This window comes from Hibiscus syriacus, unplaced genomic scaffold (assembly GCF_006381635.1).
Source record: "Hibiscus syriacus cultivar Baekdansim isolate YM2019G1 unplaced genomic scaffold, ASM638163v2 tig00110383_pilon, whole genome shotgun sequence".
NCBI lineage: Eukaryota > Viridiplantae > Streptophyta > Magnoliopsida > Malvales > Malvaceae > Hibiscus > Hibiscus syriacus.
Genome location: NW_024062714.1, coordinates 1187062 through 1201278, shown reverse-complemented (window position 1 = coordinate 1201278; position 14217 = coordinate 1187062). Strand labels below are relative to the sequence as shown.

At 35.0% G+C, this 14217-nt stretch overlaps 1 protein-coding gene and 2 pseudogenes across 1 annotated transcript; all 3 read right to left on the bottom strand.

The window, feature by feature from the left end:
• Window positions 1-51: 51 nt before the first annotated feature.
• Window positions 52-3688, bottom strand: LOC120121908 (annotated as a pseudogene).
• Window positions 3689-6984: 3296 nt separating this feature from the next.
• Window positions 6985-8475, bottom strand: LOC120121907 (annotated as a pseudogene).
• Window positions 8476-8674: 199 nt separating this feature from the next.
• LOC120121823 (mitochondrial arginine transporter BAC1-like) lies at window positions 8675-9429 on the bottom strand. Its single transcript, XM_039141120.1, has 2 exons — window positions 9202-9429; window positions 8675-8898 (listed from the first exon to the last, which is right to left on the bottom strand). Exons 1-2 carry the CDS (start codon window positions 9301-9303, stop codon window positions 8731-8733), a joined length of 270 nt encoding a protein of 89 aa, XP_038997051.1. The 5' UTR covers window positions 9304-9429; the 3' UTR covers window positions 8675-8730.
• Window positions 9430-14217: the final 4788 nt, after the last annotated feature.

The following is a 14217-nucleotide window of genomic DNA, read 5'->3' as shown; positions in this document are numbered from 1 at the left end:
AGAAGAACGAGCTTATAACAATTGATATCTTGAATTTCAAGTAAAGGGAACATGATTACATTTACTTACAGAGCCGTACAAATAATGCGATTTTTTCTCACATCAACATCTTACTTTCTTCCGACATTATTGTTACCAATGTATACTTCGCTCTGATTGAGATTCTGCCACCTTCTACACAAAGTTTGGCTCCAGTAACCACCCAATATCCAGGTCTGTCCTCAGGTCCTCTGACCATCTCCTTCGTGTCTACGAAGTTCGTCATTTTGGGTGCTTTGGGTGGTGAAGTGGGCCTCCTGGAAAAACTGCTGAATTTAGGTCCACTTTACTCGGCTTCTAGTTCTCATTCAGTCCTGAACTGAACCTTGTGCTAATCAGCATCGATAAGATCCCCGATTTTCGTGACTGTGTTGAGGGTCCGTCCCATTCCGATCTACGGATCCTAGCAGAGGTCGCCATGGAGAACCCAAGCCTCAGGAACAGAACTTTCCTCATTCCGATAACCTTTACGTCGAACCAAGCTTTGGTCACAATAGGAGCTGTGTCATCAAAGTGGGATCCACTGTAGTGTACGGGGACGGTGCATACATGTGAGAACATGCTCCACTTGACGGGTTCCAAGTACCCGCGTTCTGGCTCATCAATCCACCCGTAGCTTAGATCATCTGAGAGCTGGAAGGTTGTAGGGAGAGTTGAGAGATGCTGAAGATGGATTGCTAGTTGGTCACTCTTCTTACCCTCCAAGTATAGGCGTATTCCGGTCACGGGTCGGTTTCCAGTATCAACCTGCAATTAGCAGATATGGAAGTCGGGAATTAGTCGAACGAGAATAGTAGTCACATCACATGCATGGGTTCTGCAGATACATATTAACCATGGCAATCATCTTGCAACATCATGAAGGCGATATATCCTAAATAAGATGTGAAGATGGTTCCACACTTTATCAGCATGTTCAGAAGGTTGGACGGCAGACTATAAAACAAGAAGTTAATTAACAATGTAAACATCAATTATACCCTTGCAGTATTAACATAAAGCTTAGGCCCCATAAAAGTGAACTGAAGTGATGGGGATGCCTGTTTTCTGCGCTTGAGACCGAGAGGCAGATCTCCGTATACGGGAGCCCATTGTCGAGGTAATTGAAATTCTAGAAATACATGGAGTTCCTCTATCTGTGGTTTATCTGCATAATATCATCAACCATTAAGGTGCTCTAATATGATTTGTGAAAACAATCATCTTTCATATACACAAACAATCACCCAAAGTATGAAATTGCAATTCAAAATCCAACTGACAAAGGAAAATCCAGTTTGCAGAAATCACTCATACGTAATTCCATCAAGACATTTAACCTTGGAAACGTCGAAAAGACCAAACTGACAGTATAACAATTATGCAGACTCACATCGTAGGTACAAGTTCACTGCATGGCTTAAAAATCCATTTCCCCGAGCACCGTTCAATAGAGAAGTAATAGGCAGAAAAGGCCAGTGATATGACATTTGGTGACTGAGATATTGTCGATAGCCACTGGCTATGACTTTGACCAAAATCAATTCCTCCCCTTCGAATATAGATATTCATAATGTCCTGCAAAACAGAAAAAGTAGAAAACTTGCTTCTTTACATGTGCAATTCCTAAACAGCATTTAAAATAGAAACTTACATTATTCTTTGAGCAAGTATCAACCGATGGTCTAGTTGATCCAGCAAGCACCCCTTGAAGTTCCCATGGCATATAAGTTTCTTCCTAAAGCAATCAATGAAAACATAGTTAGAAAGAAAAGGAAAAAGGTATTTCCGAGGCCTTGTTAATGGTGCTCTTTCACGAAGAATATGTGGATAATGTCAAGAAATAAGCATGTACAAATCATTCGGATTTAAAGATGAAATTTACCTTTGGTTTTTCCGAGAATTGAGGAGTTGCTATATTTTCTGAAAATCTTTCAACAGTTAATTGCTTTAAAGTTTTCTGCACTTCATAGGGCTGAAGATTTGAATTTTGTAATTGTTTTACGTGTATAACATCTTTAGCTCCCATTTTAACCCCAACAACAACGTGAGTACCGTATTTTTCGATGAGCCTGGGAAAACCCAGAATTGGCACTGATTTAGTAAAAAATATCAATACTAACACCCACAGTTGATGCCAACGAGAGCACTAAAGTTACAAGTACAATTGCTTTGCTCAAGTTCTTTTATAATGGACTTACTCAGCAATGGCAGCAGGGTCCCATGTAGTAGGCACCTCTTGTTTCACACGCTCGGACAATGTTATGTTTGTTTTTTCCAACTCAACATTGTACAGTGTTATGAACCAACCATCAAAAGCAAGATTTTTTGCGGCAGTGGCATCCTTCTGCCAGCAGCCCTTGAAATCAAACATGGCATTGAATAAGTCCGATGGAATCTTGCCGGATAATGATAGATCCTGGTTGAATTTTTCTGACATCTAGCACAAAATGACCCCCAAGTTAAAATTCAAAGAAAGCAACACATAAATCATGCAAAGCCTAAAGAAAAAAGAACTCAGAAGTCAGACCCCGGGCTTCTTTACTGTTTGGCATTTTGTATTTTCTTTATAGTAAAAGGTCAGAGGACAAGTTCAAAACAACTTCCAAAGAACAAAGATATGCAAGAACCAGAAAAAAGACATAAACAGGAAGAAAGGATGATAACAGCTCTTTTGAAAACTTTGGTCAAATAGAACACCATGCACAAACCAAAATTAGCAAACAAAACGTAAAACTTCCCTATAATTCTCAAATACATGAAGCCAAAAACTTACCTGACTAAAAGAATGAACATCAGAATGAAACCTGGTACGCTCGCCTTTATCACATTTAATCGAATTGGGCACATTTTTTACAACAATCCCACCAGGAAAAACCAGGTCCCGACTTGCTGCTGAGTCCAGTTCGATCAATCTCGAGTCGGAAGGGCCCGGCAGGCAGCCGAAAGCCTGATATCCTTGGACAAGTCGTACCCGTATCCGATAACAGAAACGGCCTTTTCAGCCGCCGATTGCGGGTCCATTTGATAGAGATTACCGGCCACGGATTCCTGATGAGACGGTAGTTGGAGTTGTGTGAAACTGAGTTTGTATTGTCGGGTTTTAGCCTACTGTCGAAGAAGGCGATGACCCGTTGAAGTGGTCTTTGGTCCGAATTATTTCTTCTTCTTCTTCATTTCAATATATATACTACCGGTGAATGAGAAAAACGAGTTATGACGTTTTACCTCAGAGTTCATACAGAGGGTTAAAGTAAACTAGGAGACTTACTACCAGGCAGCTGGTCCGAACTGAAAGTCTGAAACTGCCTACAAGTTTGCCATGTGTTTGGAATACTAATTTGGCTTTTTAAACTTTTAATATACTTAAATATAAACTTTTAAAAATAAATAGTTGTGAGTAAAAGTCAGCTAATAATGAAGTGAAATGAGAAGATCAATTTTGTGTAGAATGGGCTACGTATGGACTGAAGGGTGGTTCGTATGTCTCTTTCAGGTAGCTCAAAAGAAAATGTTTAAAGAGGTAAGCGTTTTTAATGCAGTTCCAAATTTCAAACAGAGACAGTGTTTTTTGGATGTCAACTGTGAAGACCGAACACATCAATTTAACGTTTTATTTGGATCAATCTGAGAACTTCTCTGACCTAAAAACTTGGAATGAAGCAGTCATTCTCGTTAATAGTGCCCTAAGAACAGGCCATTATGGATGTTAAATATCCAAACTCAAACCTACTAAATTCCAATGTAATAAAGTTATGAATCGGGTGGTGCTCCAGATTTAACCGATGATAAGAACAGCATACAGTGAATCCATCAGATACTGATTGTTACATTTTGTGAGACATATCAATGACTCATTCACCTGACTTTGCTAACATTAACTTCCCCACCTCAAGGCCTTGAGGTTTATTTTCTGTGCTCTTTACAATTGGTTGTGGTCAAGTCTTCACACCGATGTAAGGGTTTAGGGTTTTACATGCATGCATGGACTGTACCGTGGCCCATATTAGTTTAAATATAAGATGGTTTAGAAAGAATAATAAATCTAAAAATTAACTTATACAAAGAAATTAAACTCATTTAAAATATGGATCAAGTTTGAATCCAACTTGTTTTTAAAAACAATAAATAGCGACTTTATTATAGGGTTATTTAACTATTTAAATTTATGCTTATAATAATATATCAGATGGAGAACAAAATTGACACCAATGGATCAAATCAAGGACATGTGGAGAGGAATTTAAGATCTACAAATCATTGAATCAGATCCTCCGCTTAGCTCAAGGTCAACATGTTTTTATCAAATGTTATTTTATAAATGAAAATTAAAGAAAATAAAAATAAAATTGGATGATTTCAAACTTATTAAATTAAGAAAATGCTTAATTACTAAATCAAGTCCAATAATTAATTAAAACTGAACATATTATATATATAATTTCAGTAGTAGTTAATAAATAATTAATACAAAAATATATAATAAATTAAAAATATTTATTATTTTCATAAAAAATATTATTTAATATTTAATATATATTTTTATAAATATCAGTAATTATTAATGTAAAAATATTAAATATCAAACTAAAAATAGAATACATATTTTTTATAAAAAAGAAAATAAGAAATAACATGAAAGGTCGAAAATAAACTTGAATCATAATCATTTACAACTACAAGCCAGATAAAATTCAAGAGTCATTTTAAATCGAATTTAAACAAACATAAAATATCTTAATCCCAAACATTAACCCGACCCTAAACAAACATAAAATATATTAATTCCAAGCATTAATCCCAAGTGTTTAATCGTACTATATAGAAAGCCTTTTACAAAGATGGGCAAAATTAAGTTTGGATGTAAAAATATAAGTTCTCTAAATTCTAAGCTCAACGTCTTTATAATGCATCGTTTCAGGTTCTACATACTCGAATCAATAAAACATATTGGTTGTCCCTTTTCCTATATGTATGGGGTAAGGGGAGGTAAGATAGTAGGCTACCCCCAACACCAGGTTGAGAGCAACTTCCGTAAGAGACCTCCGAATTATGAAATGCCTTCCGTGGGACTCGAATAAGATTTGATGAAGGAACATCCTCAACCAGACAACAATAGACCCGTGAAAGAAAAACCCGGGGGATAACTCAGAAAACAACTCGACTGTTTGAGCCGCTAAATGTCTTCGAGCTACTGCAAAAACATGTTAAACCACTCTTTCCTGCCACAAATATTGAATTTCATGGTCATATCATTTAGAGAAAATAACCTCGGTGACCAAAAATGCCTTATAATATACGATTTTAACCTTTTTTTTTGGATTTGCCAAAATCACCAACTAAATCGCAATGCGATCGATAATTCGCAACGCGATCTCCGGTATCGCAAATCAGTTTCCAGATTCGCAACGTGAACATCGACTATCGCAACGCGAACTTCGGCTATCGCAATGCGATTTTCCAAATTCGTTGTGATAGTCCAAGTTCGCGTTGCGATTTATTTCAAATTCGCGTTCCGATAGTCGAAGTTCGTTGCGATAGTCAAAGTTCGCGTTGCGATTTTTTCCAAGTTCGTTGCGATAGTCGAAGTTCGCGTTGCGATTTATTCCAAGTTCGCGTTGCGATAGTCGAAGTTCGCGTTGCGATTTATTCCAAGTTCGTTGCGATAGTCGAAGTTCGCGTTGCGATTTATTCCAAGTTCGTTGCGATAGTCCAAAATCGTAACGACTGGTGGTATTGCATTTGTTTCTTAAGAATTTTCTCTAAAAAGATAGTATTCGCGTGGACATGTCGAAGACACGTATTACCACGACCACGACCACGACCCCGACCCCGAGACGAGACGGACGGCGGTGGTGACGCCCGAGAGTCCCCCTTGTTCTCTATCACTCAACAAGGAAGTGGGAAAGCCAAGCCTTAAATACCATTCCCAATAGCGTTTCCAATACTATGTGGGATTGAGCATTACCAACACTTGTTCTCAATACTATGTAGGATTGAGCCTTAAATAGTGATATTATTTGTGAATTATAGTTAATGACTTTAGTATTTGTATGAAAAGTATTTGTGGTTCGTTTAGTTTTCATGCAATTCTAATTTATTTTCAATTGATTGTAATTGCACGATAACAATTTTTTTTATTCTCGCGAGTGATGCAATTTTTTTTGAATGTTTTGTTTAAAATTGCAATAATCGCGATTGATTGTAGATTGACTTTTAATTATGACATATTTAATCGTATAATACTAATGCAATTGGTTGCTGATTCAGTTGTTTTAAGGTGCATGATCGTTAATTGTTTTCTGAATAATCACATAATATTGGAAACAAGTATTGGTAATGCTCAATCCCACATAGTATTGGAAACACTATTGGGAATGGTATTTAAGGCTTGGCTTTCCCACTTCCTTGTTTAGTGATAGAGAACAAGGGGAACTCTCGCGCGCCGCTACCGTCCGTCTCGTCTCGTCTCGGGTCGGGTCGTGGTCGTGATAATACGTGTCTTCGACACGTCCGCGCGAATATTATCTTTTTAGAGAAAATTCTTAAGAAACAAATGCAATACCACCGGTCGTTGCGATTTTGGACTATCGCAACGAATTTGGAATAAATCGCAACGCGAACTTTGACTATCGCAACGAATTTGGAATAAATCGCAACGAACTTGGAATAAATCGCAACGAACTTGGAATAAATCGCAACACGAACTTCGACTATCGCAACGAATTTGAAATAAATTGCAACACGAACGTCGACTATCGCAACGCGAACTTGGACTATCGCAATGCGAATATGTAAATCGCAATGCGATAGTCGAAGTTCGCGTTACGAATCTAGAAACTGATTTGCGATACCGGAGATCGCGTTACGAATTATCGATCGCATTGCGATTTAGTTGGTCATTTTGGCAAATCCAAAAAAAGTTAGTTAAAATCGTATATTATAAGACATTTTTTGTCACTGATGTTATTTTCTCTATCATTTAAACCCAAGGATCAAGAAAGATCATCCACCAAGCCAATTACAAATTCAAAAGAAGTCTCTGGAGATTAGATGAATTAACTATTAGCTTCCTAAGTTGTTCTTGATTCCAAGAAGCTTCATCGCCAACTCCCAGGTGACGATTGCAGCTGCATTAGCTGGAAAAGCCCTCGCAATAATCGGACCGAGTCCTGCATAGCATCCTCTCAGTCCAGCCCTAAGGTAAATCTACAAGGCAAGGAAACAATTAAAATATCATCCTTTTCTTTTAATATCGTTTTTGATCTTATATAAAACCTCCACCATTCTGTTATCCATCTTCTTGTGCCATGAATGGTGGATTCTGACACCATAATATATAGAACACTTACAGCTACACCACCCAGACCACCACTCAATATTCCAATTCCCATATCAACCAAAATGCTATGGTCAGATGAACCAGTTTTTAGCTGTAAGTGCATATAATAACGAACATATTCATACACACTAAAAAATACTGCATTTCCGACTGATTCCCTTAATAATGTTGTAGAGCCACCACAAAGGCACCTGTAACCTGAAAGGTGTTCCATTAGTTTCATTTCATGTATGAATTAAGTTGCCAAAAAGCAGAGTATTTCTCACCTCGTCACTTTTTATGGTTTTTAGTATACAATCAAGAGAACTGCTGTAGCCACTACACTTTGGAACCAACGAGTCGGTGCCTTGAATTTGCATCCTACACTGGAGAAGCCCATTGTCAGTTTGTCACAAGCATACTTTTGGGGAAACAAAAATAGTGATCAATTATCATAGAGCAAGTAATATCAGAAGTCAGAACATAAAAACTAATTCATACCTTCACTAGCTCTGATGGACATAGAACAAAACAGATAATAGCTCCACCAAAAGCAGCAGAAGGAATTATTACTTGGGGCTGTGGCCTGCTACTCTGAACTCCTCCCTTAATTGGCAAAAAATAAGAACATGTTATTAAAGAAACAGGTATATCACCTCCAATTCTTTTTAATACAAACCTGCAGAAACTGTTTTGTTTGTGAATAAATGCCAAAAAGAAGCGAACTTTCAAAAGCCATTCCGACAAAAGATGGCGTTGCCCCAGTATAAAGTCCTCTAACCCGCAAAAGCTAACCATGAGTTCTCCAGAAAAATCAAATATAACAAATGTATAGGAAAGGGTAGCAACCATGATAATATATGCTAAGATTTATGGATTGTTATAGGATTATACTGCCAAAACAAGTGAACTGATGATTTACATTCCACAGACCCCCTTGTATGTGCTTTAGGATCCTCTCAACTTATGTACTAGATCAATACCTTGGTTTTAGAATCACATCTGTAGATACTGAGAGTCTTTAAGAATTTTTTATTTTCCCCTTTGGACGTATACAACTTGCAAGAAATTCTCTCTATCTTCACAAATTCCCGGATAACTTGATTATCTTTGTCCAGTATTTTCCTTATCAACATTTTTAGATCTTAGGATAATAGCAGGCAAGATCCGGTGTAGGAATTGACACAAGAAAATGAGTTTGTCTGCACAAAATGTTGAAATATGATAGAGCTGAACATTTATATCTTTATATCCTACTGATTCATTTTGCACTTTGAACAGCAAGCAACCCTATAAACAAAATAAATTGGAGGTATTCGAGTTCAAAAAGTTATAAAAGAATAACATGATCTCTTTCCACCGCAGTATTTCGTTAGATATAAAATAATGGTCTAATTCTCACCAAAGAACAAATTTACGAACAGGGTTCTAGATAGGGAAAGGGGAAAAACAAGGATCAAGAAGCATACCCCTTCAGTTGCAAGTATCCTAGCAAAGCAATGGAAGCCATTCCTATATGTAATCCCATGTACTGTCGTATTGTGTTTCTGCAACTTAACCTGAGCAAACAACCGTATATAATACAATAACTTTACTGATTGTTGCATTGCCAAGAAAACCAGGAAGCAAAGAAACAAAGCTTAGGTTAAAAGAATCTAATCAACATTTACATGTTCCCAAAGAGGAACTTTTCCAATCCGTAAATTCGATTTTTGACCCACATTCCTAGAAATGCTAACCACCTGGTTAAATTGTTAATTATTACAAGTTAACAAATATAATTCTTGAAATTCTGTCGGACCATATTGAAAAAAGTTTTAATTTTTGAAAGAAAAAGTAAAAGAATTAGCAATAACTTATACCTTCACAGTATCGAAGGGATGACCGATGATAACGGTGGCAACACCAGCGAACAAGCCCGCAAAGTACTCTTTGTAACCGGAAGGTTTGAAACCCTCTTCCATCGGTGTGTTGATAAATCTCTAAAACCCTTTGTTAGTATGAAAGCAAAAGGAACATCGGAGATTTGGTCCTCTCCGCGTCGGACTGTAGAGTGCGAGTGAGAAGTAGCGGGAATATCCCCACATATTCTCAAGCTTTTTTGGGTTGGGTAATTTCCGACTTTTTACCGAAATATCACTCTAAAACTATTATTTCATAAATTAACATCCACTCCATATAAAATTTTAAAAATATCATATAAACTAAGGACACGCCATAAAAATAAAAATACATATAAATTTTATTTTCAATTATTTAATAAATATTTGTTTAAAATGTTATATCTAAATGTTTAAGAAACTTAATATTATTTATATTAAATTTAAAGATTTTGCGATTAAAGTTATTGATTTTAAACTTTTACAAATATTAGAATTTCTCATTTAACTATTGTATTCTAAAATATTAAGGATCTAAGTATTTGGATTTTTTTTACGATCATATTTACATGAGTTTAAATATTGGTTTAAAACTTGTATTTGGCATCTCAAAATCAACACTTTGATAATGAGATTATAAAATAGGTACGTATATTGCATTAGTCATTGAAGCCATCATTTACAGTGATATAAGAGACATCCAAGACAATAATAAACAAAATATAACATTGAATGAGTAGTGACAACCTGATGAACAAAAGCGTAAATTATTGATACGACGACATATAGAGACAGATCATTCCAACATCGAGGAGAAATGGAGAGGATCCAACGTGGATAAATAAAAAAATCAATCTTCCGTTAATTACAGTCTCATCCTACCATCACAAAAAGAATTGAGAGAGGACAAAGAACAAGCTGTCGAAAAGAAGTCATTGCCCCTACAAAGGAAAACATGACCAAAGGAAGGCATCACAAGAAAATTGAGATCATGAATCGAATAAAAATCAATGGAAGAAATCTGCAACGAAAACATAAAGACGTCGATAGCCATAATACCCTCTATCAGAGAAAGGACAAAGAGAAAATATTATCTTAAATATATTAAAAATAACTAAATAATAATAAAAACGAAACAATTGACTGAAAAATAAAAAAGAACAAGGTAGTGGTCGGGCAAAGCCACCACCACCGTTGCCCTCAACGCCAAAAATTGGTGGTAACTTTCTAAATGCAAAATAACTGCTATAGAGAACACTACTTTGTGAATAATCTCACATTGTTTATATATTAATATTTTTGAAGTGTTTAAATATAACATTTTAAATAGATATTTATTAAGTGATAAAAAATAAAATATACATATGCATGTTATTGTCGTTGTTCAGTTTGTACATGTTTATACAAACATATCTTTGTCATGGATCGTGCAGACACACACACACACACACACACATATATATATATATATATATATATATATATATATATATATATATATATATATATATATATATATATATATATATATATATAATATTTTAACCTCATTTTTCTTTCTTTCATTTATTTCTTATCAGCGTGAACTATAAAACTTCTATTGACTTCCAGTTAAACAAGTGACTCATCTTATCAAATATTAATTTTGAAAAATATTTTTTATTAATTTTTCGTTTGATACTACTTTTAAAAGTGTTTTTATATTAAAAACATCCTCAAATACTTGGAATGCAAATTCATTCTTCACAAAATCTAATTTAAATTAATTTATAAAATTAAATTAATTTTAAATTTATAAAATTTAAATAATTTGATCACCTCTATTTGCAACGGCACGAACGCCAAACAATTTCAATCTCATTGAGCTTAAAAGTATGCATAAGTAATGTTAGATGACGTGATATAGTATCGTCTTCCCTTAATACGAACTAACTTTTTACTAGTTAAGAGAATTGTTGTTGTTTCTAGAGGTCACTGGTTCAAGCACCAGTTCATTGTAAAAGTGATTGAGCGTTCATTGTCAAATTATTGAGATTATTTAGATCATATACTACTATGTAATCACCTTGACTTAATTAAAAAAATTTAAAGTTGATTAGAGAGAATAGAATCAATTATACACCGAGATAGAGGTATATAAAAAAGTGAACGACGTTTAATCTAATATCATTTTAGATTTTTATTAATTTAAATTTAAATTTATATAAATTAAATATTTAATATATTTTTATTATTTTAAATAATTTACTCGCATTATTTTATTCTAACTAATGACACGAAGAATATGATCAGAATAATCAAAATATGATATCGTTAAAAAAATTCTTTAAGTGATACATGTAAAATTTTGGTAATTTAAAAAAAATTATATATATATATATATATTTAAAAATTCAAATTTTCGAAAATCTAAAAAAAACCAAAATCATCAGCCACCCTATCGCTGCCGCTGTCGTTGGCCACTTACCCATCAATCGACATTCATCACTGTCAACTATCTCCTAATTGTTACCCCACTACCGACCAAACCCCTTTTAGTATCAGAATAAATTAGCTTCTTGAACCTCCAAGAGTGATTCTCGAATATGTGGGTTCCAAATGAACGAAAACCCCTTTTTAATATCATGTAATTTGAGGATATTACATGGGTGGCTTCAATCTCATTAACTTTGGTTTCAATATCCTGCAATTCGAACGACAATGGTGAATTTAAGGGTTAGGGTTTTTAGTGTTTAGGGATTTAAGGGTCCGGCAAAATCTACTGTAAGACCGACGACAGGCGATGAAAAAGACTGCAGCAACAACTGTGGCCGCCAAGTGAGATAGTAAAGTTAGGGTTAGGAATATTATGGATGATTTTAGGATCTAGGTTTTTTAAAAAAAGAAATTATGGCATTTTTAATGGTCAAACTCACGTAAAAATTCAGTGAAAAAAAATTGACATGATAATCTTCTCCAAGAATTAATTGTTCAAATGGTGCGAACGATACAGTGCTTGTATTGGTCTCCATGCAATCCAAGCGAGCTTATAGGTCGCCATACATGCAGCTCGAACTCCTCCGTGTTACTGCTGCAATCACGACAAATGTGGCCCTGCCTCCCTCATCCATGTCTCCCTCATGCATGCATCAATAATTTAACGTAAATTGAAGGCGTGAAAATGCTGCAATAATTCACATAAATTGCAGGCGTGATTTGCAGCAATAGTTCGACCTGGTGGTGGTTCTGCAGCGACAAAGCTGGCCCTGCCTACCTCATACATATTGGCCCCGCGAGCTCATCCTTTTCCGGTAGCAATAATTTTACTTAAATTGCAGGCGTGATTTGTAGCAATAATAGTTGCGTGATATGCAACATTATTTTGCTCCTCTCATGTATGCAACATACATACATACATGATTTGCAAGTTTTAATAGTAACATTATTAATGCGTGAAAAATGAATGAATTATTGTAGTAATTAATTTAGGGTTTATGGGGCCGATTTAAGGTTATTTATGAGTTGGTCATTGGGTATGGGGTACGTTTAAGAATAAAGAAAGGGAGAAGAAGGAAGAAGAAGAAAGGGAGAAGAATGAAAGGAAGAAGAAGAAAGGGAGAAGAAGAGATCAGGTAAAAGTTTGTTAGTTTGTTAGTTTAAATTATATTATATTAGTTTGTTAGTTTAAGTTATATATTATATTATATGAAAAATTAGTTAATTAGTTTGAAAGTTTCTTAGTTTAGGGTTTATAAAAAATTATTTAATTAGTTTGTTAGTGTGTTTAAACTTATATTAGTTTGTTTGTTATGCTTTTAATTAATTTTTGTAGTCAAATTAATTTAGATATTTTTTATTTTATCGTTAATATTTAATTTAAAAAATATCAGAATTTGATTTTATCGTTAATATAGTATATTAGATTATTTATTTAATGATTTATAAAATTATCTTATCAAATTTGTGAAATCTAAATTTATATATATTTTTATTTGTAGAGAAAATGAGCAACAACTTTTTTACGGTTGTCCATTATAATGGACAGATTATGGAGAATGAGGTTGGAGTTGTTTTTCAGTCTGAAAAACCAATAAATATGATGTTCAAAAGAGACATCACATTTGTAGAAATGAAGCAGAAGATAGAAAGAAAAATTTGAGCTGCAGTTGATGGTTTGATGTACAGGTTTATGATATGTCCCAACCCAGTCAGATATGATGCAGTACCAATTGAATAAGATGATGATATTGGAACCATGATTGGACTACATGAGTCAAGCAACATATTCGATGTTCCTGGGTCATCAAAAGATGTGGCTCAAAATCCATCTGAAATGGCTTTCGATAGTGAGTTTGAGGATCCGACAAACAGGTTCCCAAACAGTTTTATGTCACTATTGGAAAGTGGAAATGAAGTCGGAGGGACATCCAAAGCAGCAGAGTATGAGACGAGAAAAATACACCATTCAGAATTGACTGTTGATTTTGATGCTGAAAATCGATGGGGAGAAATTCATGATAATTCAAGCGAAGATGAAGAAATAGAAGAACCCGTTTTGGGCGACGATGATAATTTTTTCGGTGGATGTGCAATTGACTTGGCCATTGATGAAGTTCTGACACCGTATGAAGTTACTCCTCACATGTACGAGATAGATTATGATACGATGAGGGCACCTGAATTCCCAGAAATGCCACATTTACCTCCGTACCAAATGGTTGAATCATTCGAAAATTCTGATGAATTTTCAGTTGAGGTGCAACTCAGAGGAAAAAAAATGAAGCTACACTGGCGATTAAAGAGTATTACATCAAATTCCATGTTGATGTCCATGTTGCATAGTCCAACCAGAAAACCCTATACGTGAAGTGTGTTAAATATGGCCCAGAGTGCAAGTGGAAAATCAGAGTGTCAAAAATTCAAAGGCAAGATTCTTGGGTTATCACAAGGTACAATGGTCCTCACACATGTTTGTGAAACTCCATCGAACAAGACAACCGACTATTGGACTCCGATGTA